General features: G+C 52.8%; 1 protein-coding gene across 2 annotated transcripts; it reads right to left on the bottom strand.

The window, feature by feature from the left end:
* Window positions 1-292: 292 nt before the first annotated feature.
* On the bottom strand, window positions 293-11,999 carry C2CD2L (C2CD2 like). Of its 2 annotated transcripts, none has more exons than XM_045797959.2 (14): window positions 11,250-11,999; window positions 9,135-9,230; window positions 8,646-8,765; window positions 8,366-8,476; window positions 8,158-8,274; window positions 7,953-8,064; window positions 7,701-7,809; window positions 6,822-6,886; window positions 6,604-6,731; window positions 6,336-6,510; window positions 5,536-5,637; window positions 5,275-5,408; window positions 4,902-5,187; window positions 293-3,845 (listed from the first exon to the last, which is right to left on the bottom strand). In XM_045797959.2, the coding sequence occupies exons 1-14, from the start codon at window positions 11,601-11,603 to the stop codon at window positions 3,634-3,636; spliced, it is 2,121 nt and encodes a 706-aa protein (XP_045653915.1). In that variant the 5' UTR covers window positions 11,604-11,999; the 3' UTR covers window positions 293-3,633. The 2 variants fall into 2 exon arrangements, with proteins under 2 accessions (XP_045653915.1, XP_045653914.1); XM_045797958.2 differs by having other exon boundaries at window positions 5,275-5,411.
* Window positions 12,000-15,046: the final 3,047 nt, after the last annotated feature.

Genomic DNA, 15,046 nt, shown 5'->3' on the forward strand with positions numbered 1-15,046 from the left:
CTAAAAATAAGCCTATATGATTCATATAATCAAAAAACACTTTAAATGTTCGATATAAATAAAAAATGCTGTTAAAAATGACAAAGTCAGTAAAATCAGAAATTTGTGCATAAAAAAATTTATGCATGAAGTTTGTTATCAACCGTGAATTGCAGCGGTGTCCCTATTTTAAAATCAGGTTTTTAAAAATATAATTCAGAAGTAACAAAAATATATTTTATCAACTTCATCCCTTCAAAAGCACAGTTATACACAAAATGCTAACCTTTTAATTCAGATTTACGCCACTGAAGATGGTTCTTAGCTTTATTTATTTATTTTTTTAAAGATTTTGTTTATTTATTTGACACAGAGAGAGACGGCCAGCGAGAGAGGGAACACAAGCAGGGGGAGTGGGAGAGGAAGAAGCAGGCTCCCAGCGGAGGAGCCTGATGTGGGGCTCGATCCCAGAACGCCGGGATCACGCCCTGAGCCAAAGGCAGATGCTTAATGACTGCGCCATCCAGACGCCCCGGTTCTTAGCTTTAATTTAGCAATTTCATGAAGAAAAAAAATTCATTCACAGAGCTACGTAGACTCAAAACAATTTTTACAGAGCAAAAATTTCAGGACAGCTCTGGGATCCACACATGTCCCCAAAATTTGAGACCACATCTTTTTTTTTTTTTTTTTTTTTTTAAGATTTTATTTATTTGACAGAGAGAGACACACCGAGAGACTCGATCCCAGGACCCTGGGATCATGACCTGAGCCAAAGGCAGACGCTTAACGACTGAGCCACCCAGGTGCCCCAAGACCACATCTTGCTGTCTAGCATTATTTACTTCCATCTCAATCTGCTTCTCTTGAAAACAAGCTATGGTTTTGGTTGGATAATTCAGACACATCCTGAGATTTGTCCTTTAAAAGCTGCCACAAAAACAAAGCATAATTCAGACTCATCAAAAGCTGTGGCTCTCAAAGTGTAAAATGGATAAAGTCGGTCAAATGGTGTTTTGTATGTCTTGTATATTCATTTTTAAAAAACCTGTTTCCACTGTGATCCAGTTCTTTACCATGAACTATGTGATTCCATTGAGCTCTGGCCAGCTCAGCACTAGGAGCTGAGTACAACTTCCAGTTACCATCCACACAATTCACAGGTCCAGTGGAGATCTGACCACTTCCCCTCCCATCAACAAAAGTTTCTTGTAAACCTTCAAGATCAGTGTGTTTGGCTACCTGGCATCTTGGTAAATAAGCTGCTCCTCTGTGAGCCATTAAGAGTTGCACTTTTGGGCACCTGGGTGGTTCAGTTGGTTGAGCCACTTCCCTTTGGCTTAGTTCATGATCCTGGAGTCCCAGGATTGAGTCCCGCATTTGTGTCCCTGCTTGGCAGGGAGTCTGCTTCTCCCTCTGCCCCTCCCCCCTCTTGTGCTCCCTCTTTCTCTCTCTCAAATAAATAAATAAAATCTTAAAAAAAAAAAAAAGAGTTGCACTTCTCAGATCAGGGGAAACAGCTTGGCAAATCTCTGAGTTTTCATGACCTAGAGCTGAGCATATCACTATATACAAATTAACCAAACATCCATACTCTGACACTCTTACTAAATATCCTATATTCTGGGGCACCTGGGTGGCTCAGTTGGTTAAACATCTGCCTTCAGCTCAGGGCAAGTCCTGGGATCGAGCCCCGAGTCTGGCTCCCTGTTCATCCCTCTGCCCCTCACCCTGCTGATGCTCACTCTCTCTCTCTCTCTCAAATTAAATAAATAAATAAATAAATAAATAAATAAATAAATAAAAATAAAAATCCTATATTCTGTGACTAGTATGGACAGGACATAGAAAATATCGACAGTTCCATGCTGCCTACCCAAAGGCATGTGCCTTAAACCCTCTGTGATGTAAGTCAGTCAGAATGGCAAGGCTGGAAGTGACCTGAATGATTATCTAGGCCACTCTTCATTTTAGGGATGAGGAAGTGGAGGTCCAGAAAGGAGAAGTGGTCTGTTCCAAGGTCACTTGGTGTGTCTGTGGCACACTCAGGCTTTCTGTCCCTGGTCCAGGGCTCTGTCTGACATCCTGCAACAGCTTACCTGGTTCAGATCCTGGGTAAGGTCCCACAGAACCGGAACCAGGGGTGTAGATTTTGCTAGTATCTGTAACTCCCTGAAACCTACCCAAATTTAGGAATGAAAGACTTCAGTATGTTGAAACCCTTATAAGACTTCCCCCTCCCAATCTGTCTCTTCTGAGGCAACAGTTAGCACTTATGCAGCACTGACCATATGCCAGCAGAACTGTAAGCACTTTACACATTCACTTCTCAGCCACAACCAACTCAAAGCTACTATCACAGTTCCCATTTTACAGATGAAAAAACTGAGGCACTCTGTGGTAACATAACTTGCCCGAGGTCACTCAGGTCATTAGAGGAGCTTAGACTCAAATCAAGGCCATCTAGATCCAGAGTCCATGCTTAGGATTCCATTATAACCTGGAAGGAGCAGCCTATTCAAGAAAGGGGAATGAAGATGCCTGTATGAGTCCGATTGACTTTTTTTTTCTCTGACATTTTTGGCTGCGACTTCACCCTTCAAAGACACATTCTCCCATCCGATCTCTACACGTCCCTCCTTCCCTGCAGGCACTTCTTAGCAGACCCGGTATGTGTGTCGTTGACCCCACCTCACTATCTGGGCCCTCTGACCCACCACAGCCTTGCTGCTCACACACCTCTCAAAGGATAACCCGTTGTCCAGTTTATAAACTCCAATTTGACTTTAATTTAATAAATTAAATTCCAAGCCATCACACAGCAATGGACATCATCATCTCCCAACACACAGAGGTGTAGCCCCGCTCTTGCTCCATCATCATCACAGTCTTTAATAAAGCCCCTGAAGCCATTTCTCTGGGGACGGCTTCCACCCAGCTCCTGGCTCCCTCCTTCCAACAGAGCCACTGCTCACGGAGAAGGCATCAAGTACAAAAACAGTAATAAAGGGGAGGGAGGGATGAGGAGCAGGAGGGGAGGCAGGGAGGTGGGGAGTACCTGCCCCCCATCCAGGGCACCGGCCCGGCTTTCTGTGAGCTGCCAATGTCCCCAGAGGCAGACACTGGTGCTGGTCGGAGTAGGGACCTGAGGGAGACATGGGAGTCCTGTCCCAAAGGGAATTAATTGCCTACCCTCCTGGGACAGGAAAGAAGGGTCACCTGGGAGAGATGCCCTCTCTCATCTGTTCACTGAGGGTCCTGGATCACACATATAAATAGAAAAGAGAATAAATAGGGGAGGAAGGACCAGCTGAGGAGCTGAGCACCCTGGGACTCCTCTGAGGGGCCAATGTCAACAGCAGGCAACCGGTTCTGAGGAATGCCCACACGTGCCAGGACAGAGCCCTCCTCTTACTCCCAGCCACCCACTCCCTCCTCTGTGTCCTCAGCAACGGGTGCCTGCCTCTCTCGTGCTTCCCGCTGCAAGTACCCTTCCAACTGGCCCCACAGCCCAGGGTGGACAGGGCTTCCTGGAACCCAGAGGGCTTCCCTGGCCCAGGCTGTTGGGAATCCAGGAAGGAGAATGGAAGAGGATGTGGGGGGCGGGCTGAGAGGACTCCTGCCCTCTCCTAGCTCAGGAGGTGAGAAGGGCCCTCAGAGCTGGGGGCTGGGATTGCCATTGGCCTTGGGTTTGGATTTGAAGGAAAAGCGCTTGATAAGGCGGCGAGAAAAGCTGCCAGCCTTCTTTCGGACACTGGGTGTGGCCGTCGTGTTGGAGAGGTCATCGTGTGATTGGCTCAAACCAGCTTCCTTCTGTCGAGGCCTCCGGCGGAAGATAAGCTTGGTGCCACTGCGCAGGAAACTCACTGTGGGGGAAGAGGGGAGGCTGAGGCAGAGAGAGGGGCACGGTAGGCGTGGGGTGAGGTGGGGAGCAGAGAAAGGACCAAGCATGGAGGAGTCGAAGATACAGAACAGAACCAGTTCCTTTGCCTAAAAGCCAGGCTTCCTTAGGAAAGAAAGTAGAGACAAAACATGCCTTTATCTTTCCTGAGGAAAAAATGGCGGTCTCCTGGGATTCTGTGGGCACTCCTGACTACTGCCACTGAGCAGCAACGTCACGGGGCTGCTGCTCTGCGAGGCCAGACTGACAACCGGGCCTCCACTACGGAAAGCCAAAGTCTGAGCAGAGGGTATTCCTAAAAGTCCATAAAATCATGGAAGGACAAGGTGGGTGAGCACTGACTCGTCGACCAAATTCCAGGATGTGAGCAGGAAGCAGGGCAGCTGGAAAACCTCAAGGAGGTAAATTCAGGACCAACATAATGAGAAGAGTGCTTACATAGCAGGCTTTGGGCTTAGGAATCTCATTATCCCAAGAAGTGATGCAGGCTTAAGTCACAGTTAAATACATTTGTGGTTGATAGACTCGTCGGCAGAGGGATAAAAATGTGTGGGGGCAAGCCCCTCATCCTTAAAAGTTAGAAAAGCACCACGACCATCCATGGGCCAGCCATGTCGCTGCTAGAAGGACACTCCTAGAGTTGACCTGGGGTAGAATTTCTTATAAGGAAGAGAGTACAGAATGGAAGGGGGATAAAGAAAAAAAAAAAAAAACCACAGACAATAGGAAAGAAGATATATGCTTAGACCCAGGAAGGAAGAAAAGTGGAGGTAAAGGGAAATACTCTGGAATCCCTCCCTGTCACTGGCGCCTGTCAGATCCAGGGGAGGACCCTAGGCAGTAAGTCCCCCTTCTCCACTCTGGCTTGGCTGAAATAGGCTGGCAACTCTGGGGATCCCTTAGCGGAGGAAGGAAACGGCAAACTGGGTTGAGAATCCCATTCCCCTAAGTGTCCAGTAGGACCCAGGTCCTGATACTGTGCATGAAAGAAGAGGAGGGGGTGCTGCCAATGTTTCCCTACCTTTGTGATCCTTGAGGCTGCGGGTCTCCAGTGCACCAGTAGACCCTGTTTCCGACTCAACGTCATCCACAGATGGCCTCTCAGAAATGTCCGAACGTGTTGTCTCATCTGCTTCCTGGACGCTGGTGGGGCTAGAGAGGGCATCAAGGGGTCCTGGGGACATGGCTGGTGGGTCTGAGGGCGGTGAGGAGGGACCTCCACTGGTTCCTGTGTCATCCTGCATTGAGGCGTCCAGGGATGCCGCATAGCCCAGAGATAGTGCCAACTCGTCCTGAGCAATGGGCACCTGGCAGGAGGGACCCGTTTTAATGGGCGGGAGTGACCCATCAGGGCTTTCTCCCTATCCCAGCTTCTCTCCTCAAAGCCATGTTACCTTGGAAACGCCAGAGATGATAAGAGTGCTACGCTTGGTGGGTGTCTTTTTGGCTGCACGCCCGCTGGGCTCAGTGAGCTGGCGGATCGCTGTCTCTGCTACAGGGTCCAAGCCGTTGGAAAGGTGGCTCTCCCCTGCTGGGGGGGTACAGAGGATGGATAACCTGACTCCTCCCTGGCTCCTGGGTCCCACGCAAAATGGTTTTTTGACGCTGGGGCCCCCATGCCCACTGACACCCACACTTCCCGATCCCCCACTCACGGCTGCTGCTGTGGGAGGCGCTGCTGGGGCCGCTGCTCTCACTCAGCACAGTTGTCGTCTTCTCGGTCACCTCCACCTTGGACGGGGAGCGGGAGGGGGAGTCTGGTGGGTGGGGGAGGGTCAGTGAGCTGGGAGGTGCCTTAAAGTGGCCCCCACCCCCTACTGTCTTTATTGAGATGCAGGCTTTGGCTGACTCCAAGGGCAGGGGTGACTAAGGGACAGTTAATCACACGGGTGATTAGTAAGATGCCAGGGGGGCAAAAAGACACCACAGGAACCAATGGGGGTGTAGGGTGTGGGGAGAGGCCATGAAGATGCTGAGAGTGCAAAGAGATGGCATAAGGGTCCCCTGGGGGCAGGAGGAATCCCGTGGGACCCCCAAAGATGGGAGGAATGTCATGGAGGGCCCCTGGGAGTAAGACAACTATCACAGAGGCCAGTGGGTTTGTTGGTGGATCCCAAGGGTGCTAGAAGGTTGAGAGTAGAGGGAGGGACAACTAGGCAGTTGGGGCTGGGGAAAGGGCCAGCAGGAGACCTGTGAAAAGACAGCGGGGAACAGGGGGAGGTAGAAAGGCGAGAGTTCGGCAGACCCAGGATCCCCAGGATCCCCAGGATCGCAGCGGGAAACAAACAGTGGGGAAAAGGAGGGATGTAAGGGGAGGTCTGAGAGACAAAGATGATGAGGAAGTTGTGGCTGGAAAACAGGAGGAGCTGGAATTAGGGCTTCCCTTGCCCTTCCCTGTCCCACACGGGTCTGCAGCCAGGGGCCCCTGGCTCGGACTGGGCTCCCTTCTCTTTACCTAATTTCCCTTCTACACGGGGCCGGGACTGGACGGTGGTGACTGTGGTCACAATGGTGCCATCAGGCATGATGGTCCGGTCTAGCTCAATCTTCTTGGTGGGTGTGATGCTGGGGCGTGGAGTGGAAGGAGTGGGAGTGCCCAGGTTCCGGGGGGAGCCCTCCTCATACTGAAGCTGCCGAAAGGGGGGGAAGACCAAAGAGGCGGCGCCTCAAAGACTGCCCTTCCCTGGTGTCCTCCCATCTTCCCCCAAGGCTCAGCTTCTCACCTCTACTGCCATGGTGGCCGCCGGTCCCAGGGCTTTCCCCGGCCCAGGGGTGAGCGGGCATACCTGTCTTCGGGAGAGAGGTCTGGAAGGGGGGCCCACAGATAGTGTGATCTGGCCCAAGAGTTCAGCTGGGGAAAGCGACAGCATTGTGAGCTGGGCCCATAACCAGGCCCCACTCAGCACCCACCCAGAGGTGCTCCTTCCTGCCCCATACTCACTGTCTCCACAGCTGCTACTCCTCACCAATTTGAGGCTCAGCTCCCGGCTCTGGGGGCCCAGATCCCTGCGGCCAAGACGAGGTGGGGCAGGGAAGGGGGAAGATTAGCGAACCAAACCCACTCTCAAACTGATCACAGGCCAGAGGCATGCAGAGATGTATATAAATAAGATGGAACAAGGACTCCAATCAGATTAGCTCCTGCCCTCCAAATACTCTCTCTTCCTGGGGCACCCGGAAAGGCATGTAACTGCTGATGTCGGGGTCATGAGCTGGAGCCCCACGTTGGGTATAGAGATTACTTAAATAAATAAGACTTTACAAAATTAAACAAACAAATATGTTCTCTTCCCAAGAGAATGGGACAGGGCTCTGCTCGGGATGCTGGGCATGGATCCTCCCTAGTCTTGCCCTCCCCGTCTCTCTCTCTATGTCAAACCACCCCCTTCCCTTTGCTCAGGCTGTTTCCTCTGCCAAAAACATTTTTCTGTCACACTGTTGAAATCCTATTCTTCCTCTCAGGTGTGGTTTAAATGCCACCTCCTCCACGAAGCCTACTCTGACCTTTATTTCCGTGTGGGAATTATTCTCCCCCACCTAAGCATGCCCACGGCACTTTGTGTAAGTCTTGACTGGAGCCCTTATCCCATCTTCTTTATGTACCTCTGCCTCTGCCTGGAGCCTGCAATCAACTCGGGGTGGGGGTGTATCTTGGTCACGTTTGTATCCCCAGGACCTAGGCCAGGGCCTGGCATACAATCAGGGCTCACACAAGAGTTTACTGACAGCAGGGCTGATTCATGCCAGGGCTATGCTAGACGGGTTTGATCCTCAGTCTGCCCATGAGAGCAGGGGTGGGGGTGGAGGAGTCACTCCTTACAGGGCCAGGTCCTCAGTCCACTCCATCTCGGGACCAGCGCTCATGGGCTTGGTCCACTTCTGTTGCACCGGGTTGTCGAGCTCAGCTACACAGCACAGTTCCCCAGTGCCTGGGAGGAGCCAGAAATTAGACGATGCTCAGATCAAAGATCTGAAGCCACCGAGGAATAAAAGAAGCCACACCCTTGGCAGAAGGGCAGGGAGCTCCTGCACCCAGAGCCTTGGCAGTCCCCCCGCTGCTTCTGGCTCTCACCTTCCAACTCGCTTCCCAGGTGAGATGCTCGAAGCTGCCGTAGGAATAACCGGGTAGGTCGGGAGATGGCTGGCTGTGCCTGGGGCACCATGGGCGGCTTCTCACTGGGTACCTAAGAGCAGAAGGAGGTAAAAAGAACAGGAATCCCAACATAGAACACTGGGATGGTCCAGTTACAAACTATTTGCTTTGAGGGCCTACTTACCAGGCCTCCAGGCGCAGAGCAGGCCCTGAGGTTGACCATCATGGCCGGCTGGGTGCTGACAATGGCGTCTTCAATCAATTCTTCAATGGTGGAGAGCTCCACCTGCTCCTCACCTCTCTGCATCGCGAAGAGGAGAACAATGAGGTGGGGCCCCCAGCTCTGCATCACCTCCCTGCTCTGCCTCTTCCTCCCCGCCCTGCCCCCTTACCTCCCTGGCCTGCAGCTTGGGAAGCACCGTCAGGCTGAGGTCTGGGCGATCAGTAAAGGCCCAGGACACGAGCAGCCCCTCATCAGGGATTTCCTCCAGGCTGACTTCCAACTGGGGGGGAACGGACAAAGGGGCTGGGTTGATTTGCCTCATGCCTCCAACGACTCCCTACTCCCCAGGACCCTCCTTTCCCCAATTCCGTCCCGGAGAGGAACCCAACTGCAAGGCTGAGGCCTTGAACCGCCCCCTACCCAACTCGGTTTCCCATATCCCCCTCCACCTGTGTTGGTGGCAGTGTCAGAGTGACGTGGTAGGTCTCCATGGAGACGGCAGCGGGGGACTGCTGGGTCACAGAAACTGGGAACATCATCTCCTCAGCAGAGAGCTGGCAACGCAGCACCTGAGACCAGTGAGGCACAGAGGCAAGGAGGGTCAGGCGCGGAGGACGGGGGCTCAACCCTGCTTTGCTCTGTCCTACAAAGATCCCTCCCCGCTTGCTTTTCCTTGGGACTTCACTTCTTTGGGGTCACAAGCCCATAGAAGAAATAAACAAAAGCCAAAGACTCCTGTCTCCAGAAAAATGCAGATATACACACGTGCTACATTTCGCATGTAACTTGAATGTGACTCTCAGACCTCCTGAAGCCAGTCCTTGGATCCCAGAGGCATTCAGAGACTCCAGGTCAAGAGCCCTCAGACTTAAAGGAACTCTTGGGATCAGCCCCCCTCAGTCAGGCCCTGTAGAAGGCAGTGCCCATCAAACCCTTACCATGGTGCGGTCCGATTGGTCTACGCAGGTCACATGACTAATGCTGGCTCTGGGTGGGACTTGGGGCACCTCCTCAAAGGCGATTTGGATGGAACTCTGAGGGAGTAATGTGGACACAGGATCAGGTCTCTAGAGCTGCCCCCCAGGGCTGGCCTGCTCAGTTGCTGGCTGGGCCCTGGCACTGCGGAGGCCTCAGCTGCAGGCTGGCTCTGGCCTCTCCTTGGCTCAGGGCTTTAGGACAGGAAGTGTTCCCCTAGAACCACACCCCTCCGGGGCCTGCAGTTCCTAGGGAGAACCGTGGAGCTAGACCACATCAAAGATCAGATCACCTTGAGTGGAAGACCCTAGATTTCTCCTAGAATTACCAGGAGCCTCCCTCTTCTCCCCTCACCTTCCTCTTCATCCCCCAACCTATCCCCAAAGAAAGGTGTGCATAGAAAAAAATAATAAAGGTGTTGGTTGGTACATACATATAACTGGGGAGAGAGCCTGAGCTAAGGTAAAAGTAGTAGGGCCACTTATTCAAGACAAGAGCTGAAAAAATGAGGCTAAGGCTTCTTCCAGATAAATAGGATGTGGAGACTCAAGGGTATGACCCCATCCATATTGTTGGGGTTGAAGACTAGCTCAGCATGGCCTTGGGGAACTTCACCAGAGGGACTGGAAGGAAAAGCAAGCTCAGAGGGCTCAAGGGTCCAGGGGCCTAGCTAATTCCGCAAGGCAGACAGCAGGGTGGTATTAGGCACCAGAAAGCTGCTTAGCTTAGGTCTTGAAAGAGCTTCCTAATTCTTACACAGCAGTGGAAACAGCCTACTGAACCCCCATCCAGAGAACAGGATGGGAAGAAGAATTGAGGAGGGGCCACAAATTGAGCTGGCAGCCCTTCCTTGCATCTTGGGATGGGAGGAAACAAATTCACAGGGCTCATGCGCCTGGCAAAGCAGGGAATACCAACTTCTCTGCTCCTGTCGCTGGCTTATTTAAAGGCCAGGCCCAGGGAGATGGGGAGATGGATGCTTGGAACCCCAATCTCCCCACCCCCTGCAAGGGAGGCCAATGTCCAGCTGAGTCAGCTGTCCTGAGGAGTCGCTCCTGACCCAAGGACAAGGTACAGGAAGAACGGGTGGAGGGAGGAGTTCAAGATGTAGACTAATAGATGCCGTCTGGCTTTCTGCTGGCTAGCTGGACAGAGGAGAATGAGCAACTTCTCGTGTGGCCACTTCTGCTTCCAGGCATCTGGGGAGCTAGTAAAGCCCTAGTGGGAGCTGGAGCTGGAGCTGGAGCAGGAGAACCCTCTGGGCAGGGGGCTGATAGACGGTGAGGGCGAAGAGAGATTACTGGGCCAGGATGGGAGAGGGCCCCATGACAGGGAGGCCCCTACCTTCCACCCCACCTCAGTCTTATGACCACGCTTCCTGCCCTACTTCCTGGGAGACCAGATGCCCATGGTGCAATGGGAGGAAGTAGGCTGGGCTGGTTTGTGACTGACCCTCAAGGGGCAGCTCCAGGCTCATCTACTGAGAAGGGCATGGACCGTCAATCTGCTCTCCACCTTAACACCTTTTCCTAATAAAATGCTGCATGTCAGCAAAAAGAAGGGTGTGTTAGTCTGTATCAGTGAAATTACTAAAGGCTTGTGGGGGGGGGGGGAGTAATTCAGGCTCCTTGGGGGATCTATCTCTCTGATCAAACCAGGGATTTGGGACATGAAATATTAACTGGGTGTGGTGGCATGAGGACCAGGCAAATTCCTTCTGCAGGTGCACCTGTTTCCCTTCTATCCCCGTTCCTCCAACACGACCAGCACCCAGGCTACACGGAAGTGCCCTCAGGCCCAGGGATTAGCGTTGCTATGAGAACAGCAACTTGTGCTTGGGTTTGGAGCCAGAGAGTACCTCCACCACAGAATAGAGGATTTGGGACATAGTTAGATTTCTACAACCTCCAGCCTCACCTGCACCCTTTTCTCTAATCCTGGAGGGGAAGAGAAGCCATAGGGTTCTCCAGTTGATCCCCACCCCCATCTGGCCCTCCAGGCATAAGCAGTCCCTCCGTCCCGCCCCTGGAAGGAAAGGCTGAGAGAGGGGACCACTTAGATCCTCCTGTCCAACTCACCCCGTCCCTGCAGGCCTGCTCGTTCAGCGCTCGCACCCAAGCCCGTTGCCAGTTCTCTCGGAAAGACTTGAAAGCGAAGAGCGATGCCAGGAGGCCCCGGACGCCTGGCTCCTCGGGGGCGCCGGCCCGAGTCGGCCGCAGCCGCAGCAGCGAGCGCCACACGCCCAGCTCCCGCAGGGAGCCCCCGGGCTCGGCAGCTAAGGCGGGTCCCGGCCCCCGGCCCCCGCGGGCCCGCGCCAACCACAAGCCCCGGGCATACTGTAGCAGCCAGCCAAACACCGTGAGCAGCGAGGCGGCGAAGAGGATCAGCAGGGCCGCCCAGCCCACGTCCTGCTGCCCCCAGCCCGGATCCATGCTCCGCGCGGGCTCCGATCCCGGCCCCGGCTCGGGCTCAGCCGCTGCCCCGGGGGAGCATGGCCCGGGCTGGCCGCGGGGCGGGGGCGGGCTCCCCCGGGGCTGAGAGCGCGGGCTCGGGGGCTCTGCGGGGCTGGGTGTCCGGAACTAGCGGGTGCCAGAGATCGATGAGAGGACTCCTGGGGAGTCGCGACGCCGGGGTCCCTCTCTGCGCGGTCCGATTCCCTCTTTGGTTGGTCCAGCAGTCTGACCTGGGTTAGTCTCCGGCCAGCGCCCGACTCCTCCCACGGCGCGGGCCCTCCCGGACCCGGGCGGGGACTCGTCTGCAGAGACGTGGGGGCTCGCGGACCGGCACCGGCTCCGGAAGGGCTGCGTGCGCAAAGCTGACACTGACAACACGGCCGGCGCCCCGCCCCCACCCGCCCTTAAAGGAGCCGCACCCGCGCTGGGCGGGGCTTGGCCAGCCCGGGGCTCAAGCTCTTAGAGGAGGTCAAGAGGACGACACAGAGGGGAGGAGGTTCCGGGGTTGAAAATAGGCGGGGTCTTTGACCACCCCGCCCCATACTGAAATTGGGGTACACCCCTTCCCCTGAGCTCACAGCAAGAGTAACTTCACTCACTTGAGATACCGCCTCTGACTTCCCCTCCGCAGCTTAAATTTCTATAGTATGGACGCGTGTGGGGTTAAGAAGGACCTGAACCTCGTGGATAGCGTCGCCCCCTTTCCCAGCACCCTGAGGCTTAGCACCTTCTTTGGTTCCCATTTCTTGGCCTAAGCTAGGCGCTGGGTAAGTAGATGCAGGGCATGCCTCCTAGATGGAAGTGGCTGGCAGAGGTCCCGGAGATACCGACCAGAAAGAACACGGACCTGGTAGTGTCTGAAAATAGAAATGGAATATTAAGCCCCCTCCACCACCACCACCTCCCTTCCACCAGGAGCTAGGATTCAGGAACACCCTATTAACCTCCTTGCGCGTGTGGGTTTGTTCTGGAGATATTTCCCAAGCCTGGGGCTGCTTCTGTTTTTAAAAATAATATATTTCCATAGTAACAGCTCCTGCCTATGGAGCACGTGTAGAAGAGGTGGTAATGAGAAGGGAGCTGGCAGTGTAGCAGTGGACTATCAATAGATTCAGCCAAAATATGTGACGCCATCCAAATATGTGCTATCCCAACAAGCACACACAAAATGATGCTATCGGTACACTCTGGCCTTAGGATCCATCCTTTTTCCTAGATTTGAGGGAGTAGAGTCCATCCCTATAGGACAGGGGCTTGTCATTTCCTTCTGAAAAGAGGGGAAGGAAACTCTTGCGACAGGATTCAAAGGAACCCCCATTCCCCAAGAGACCCTTCTTCTCCAGCTACATAAGGCAAAGTGTTCAGCACCCAGATAGGTAACAGGAAAGGTATTAATCTCTCTCCGCAATTCAGTCAGTAGTCCAAGGAATGAGTACCTGGGAATAAACAATGTCTTCTAAAGTGTGGGGCTGCAGAGCTAGGCAAAATCTGGCAGGTCAGCAACAGGGTGCCTGAAACAGAGGAGGCAATGGGGTAGCCTGGGATGCTAGGAATTCACTGTAAGGAATGATGGGGAAATGGTTGGTGACGGCTAGCCTTGCTATAGCCCTGCCCGTCAATCATCACTGGACTCCAAAAATAATGGAAGATTCCTAGCATTTTTTGAAAGTTTATTTTATTTTATTTTTTTTAGTAATCTCTACACTCAACATGGGGCTCAAACTCATGACCCTAAGATCAAGAGTTTCATGCTGTTCCGACTGAGCCAACTAGGTGCTGCTAGAATGCAGGTTTCTAATCATAAGGGGAGGAAAAGACACGCAATGAAGGGAGGAAAGAACTCAGGGTCAGACCCCAGGAGGAAGCTGTCACTGGGCAAAGCAGCTAGAGCTAGGGAAGCAGGTTATATAAGAAGTTGCCTGGCTGTAAAGTTTCCCTATGCAGACGCTCCTCCCCAGGAACCCTGCTTGAGGAACCCTCCAACCTCCCAGGGACCTCAGTTCTCTGAGTTTTCCGGTTGACTTCCTCAACTCCTCCACTAAGCACTTGGTCCTATGCTGCCAGACACTGCTTCACAATTCAGTCTCACGTAACTCTCCCTAGTTAGTCCTACTACTCCTTCTTCCACTTGTTACTTAGCTCTCTAGCACTTATTTCATTCTGTCTTATAGTCTAGCTGGTTGTTTATGTTTACTTTTCCCACTCACCAGGAAGCTGCATAAGAGTGGGAACCCTATCAGGGTGCCTGGGTGGCTCAGTCAGTTAAACGTCTGACTTCTGCTCAGGTCATGATCTTGGGGTCCTAGGATCAAGCCCCATGTTGGGCTTCCTACTCAGCGGGCTCCCTCCCTGTCCTCCTCCCTCTTCCCTTCCTCCTGCTTGTGTTCTCTCTCTCTCAAATATATAAAATCTGTGGGCACCTGGGTGGCTCAGTTGGCTGGGCGTCTGCCTTCGGATCAGATCCTGGTCCCAGATCCCTGGGATCCAGCCCCCCATCAGGCTCCCTGCTCACCAGGGAGTCTGCTTCTCCCTTTCCCTCTGCCTGCCACTCCCCCTGCTTGTGCTCACGTGTGCTCTCTCTATTAAACAAATAAAATCTTTTAAAAATATATATAAAATCTTAAAAAAAAAAAAAAGTGGAGATCCTGTTGGGGCGCCTGGGTGGCTCAGCCCAAGTCTTGGTTTTGGCTCAGGTCATGATCTCGGGGTTGTGGGATTAAGCCCCATGTCGGGCTCTATGCTCAGCATGGAGTCTGCTTGGGATTCTTTCCCTCTCCCTCTGGCCCTCCCCCCTAAAATAAAATAAATAAATAAAATCGTAAAAAAAAAAAAAAAGAGTGGGGACCCTGTCACACTCACCTGTCTTTCCTCATATTCAACCAAGGTGCTTGAATATGCTAAAGAAGACTCTTTGAGGGGAAAAAGTGCATTTCTATCACTTTGTCCCCACAGTACTTAACAGTTTCCCATAAACATAGTAGGGATTAGTAAATTCTTTGCTATTTTAAGAGGTATAACAAGATATTCCATTATACATGCCAACACTAAGAATTTCTATATTGTTTGCATCTTTTGAAGGCCCATGTTATCTCAATGGAATGGGAGGGAGATCTTGGGGCTTGCTTTCAGCTAACAACTTTTTTTTTTTTTTTAAGATTTTATTTATTTGACAGAGAGAGAAAGACAGTGCGAGAGGGAACACAAGCAGAGGGAGTGGGAGAGGGAGAAGCAGGCCTCCCACTGAGCAGGGAGCCTGGTGCGGGGCTCTATCCCAGGATCCCAGGACTCCAGGACCGCAGGACCATGACCTGGGTCAGAGGCGGATGCTTAATGATTGAGCCATCCAGGTGCCCCTCAGCTGACAACTTTTGATACAGTGATAGGGGAGAGGCAGGAAGAAAAGGAAAAACTAACTTGGCTGC

This window comes from Ursus americanus, chromosome 16 (genome assembly GCF_024610735.1).
Source record: "Ursus americanus isolate L20-20 chromosome 16, mUrsAme1.1.p, whole genome shotgun sequence".
Taxonomy (NCBI): domain Eukaryota; kingdom Metazoa; phylum Chordata; class Mammalia; order Carnivora; family Ursidae; genus Ursus; species Ursus americanus.

Coding starts and splice junctions, on each gene's coding strand:
- C2CD2L (XM_045797958.2), bottom strand. CDS start 11,603: ATGGATCCGGGCTGGGGGCAGCAGGACGTGGGCTGGGCGGCCCTGCTG. Junction 6,887..7,700: donor TGGACTGAGGACCTGGCCCT/GTAAGGAGTGAC, acceptor TCTTGGCCGCAG/GGATCTGGGCCCCCAGAGCC. Junction 3,846..4,901: donor CAGCCTCAAGGATCACAAAG/GTAGGGAAACAT, acceptor CTTCCCCCACAG/TGAGTTTCCTGCGCAGTGGC.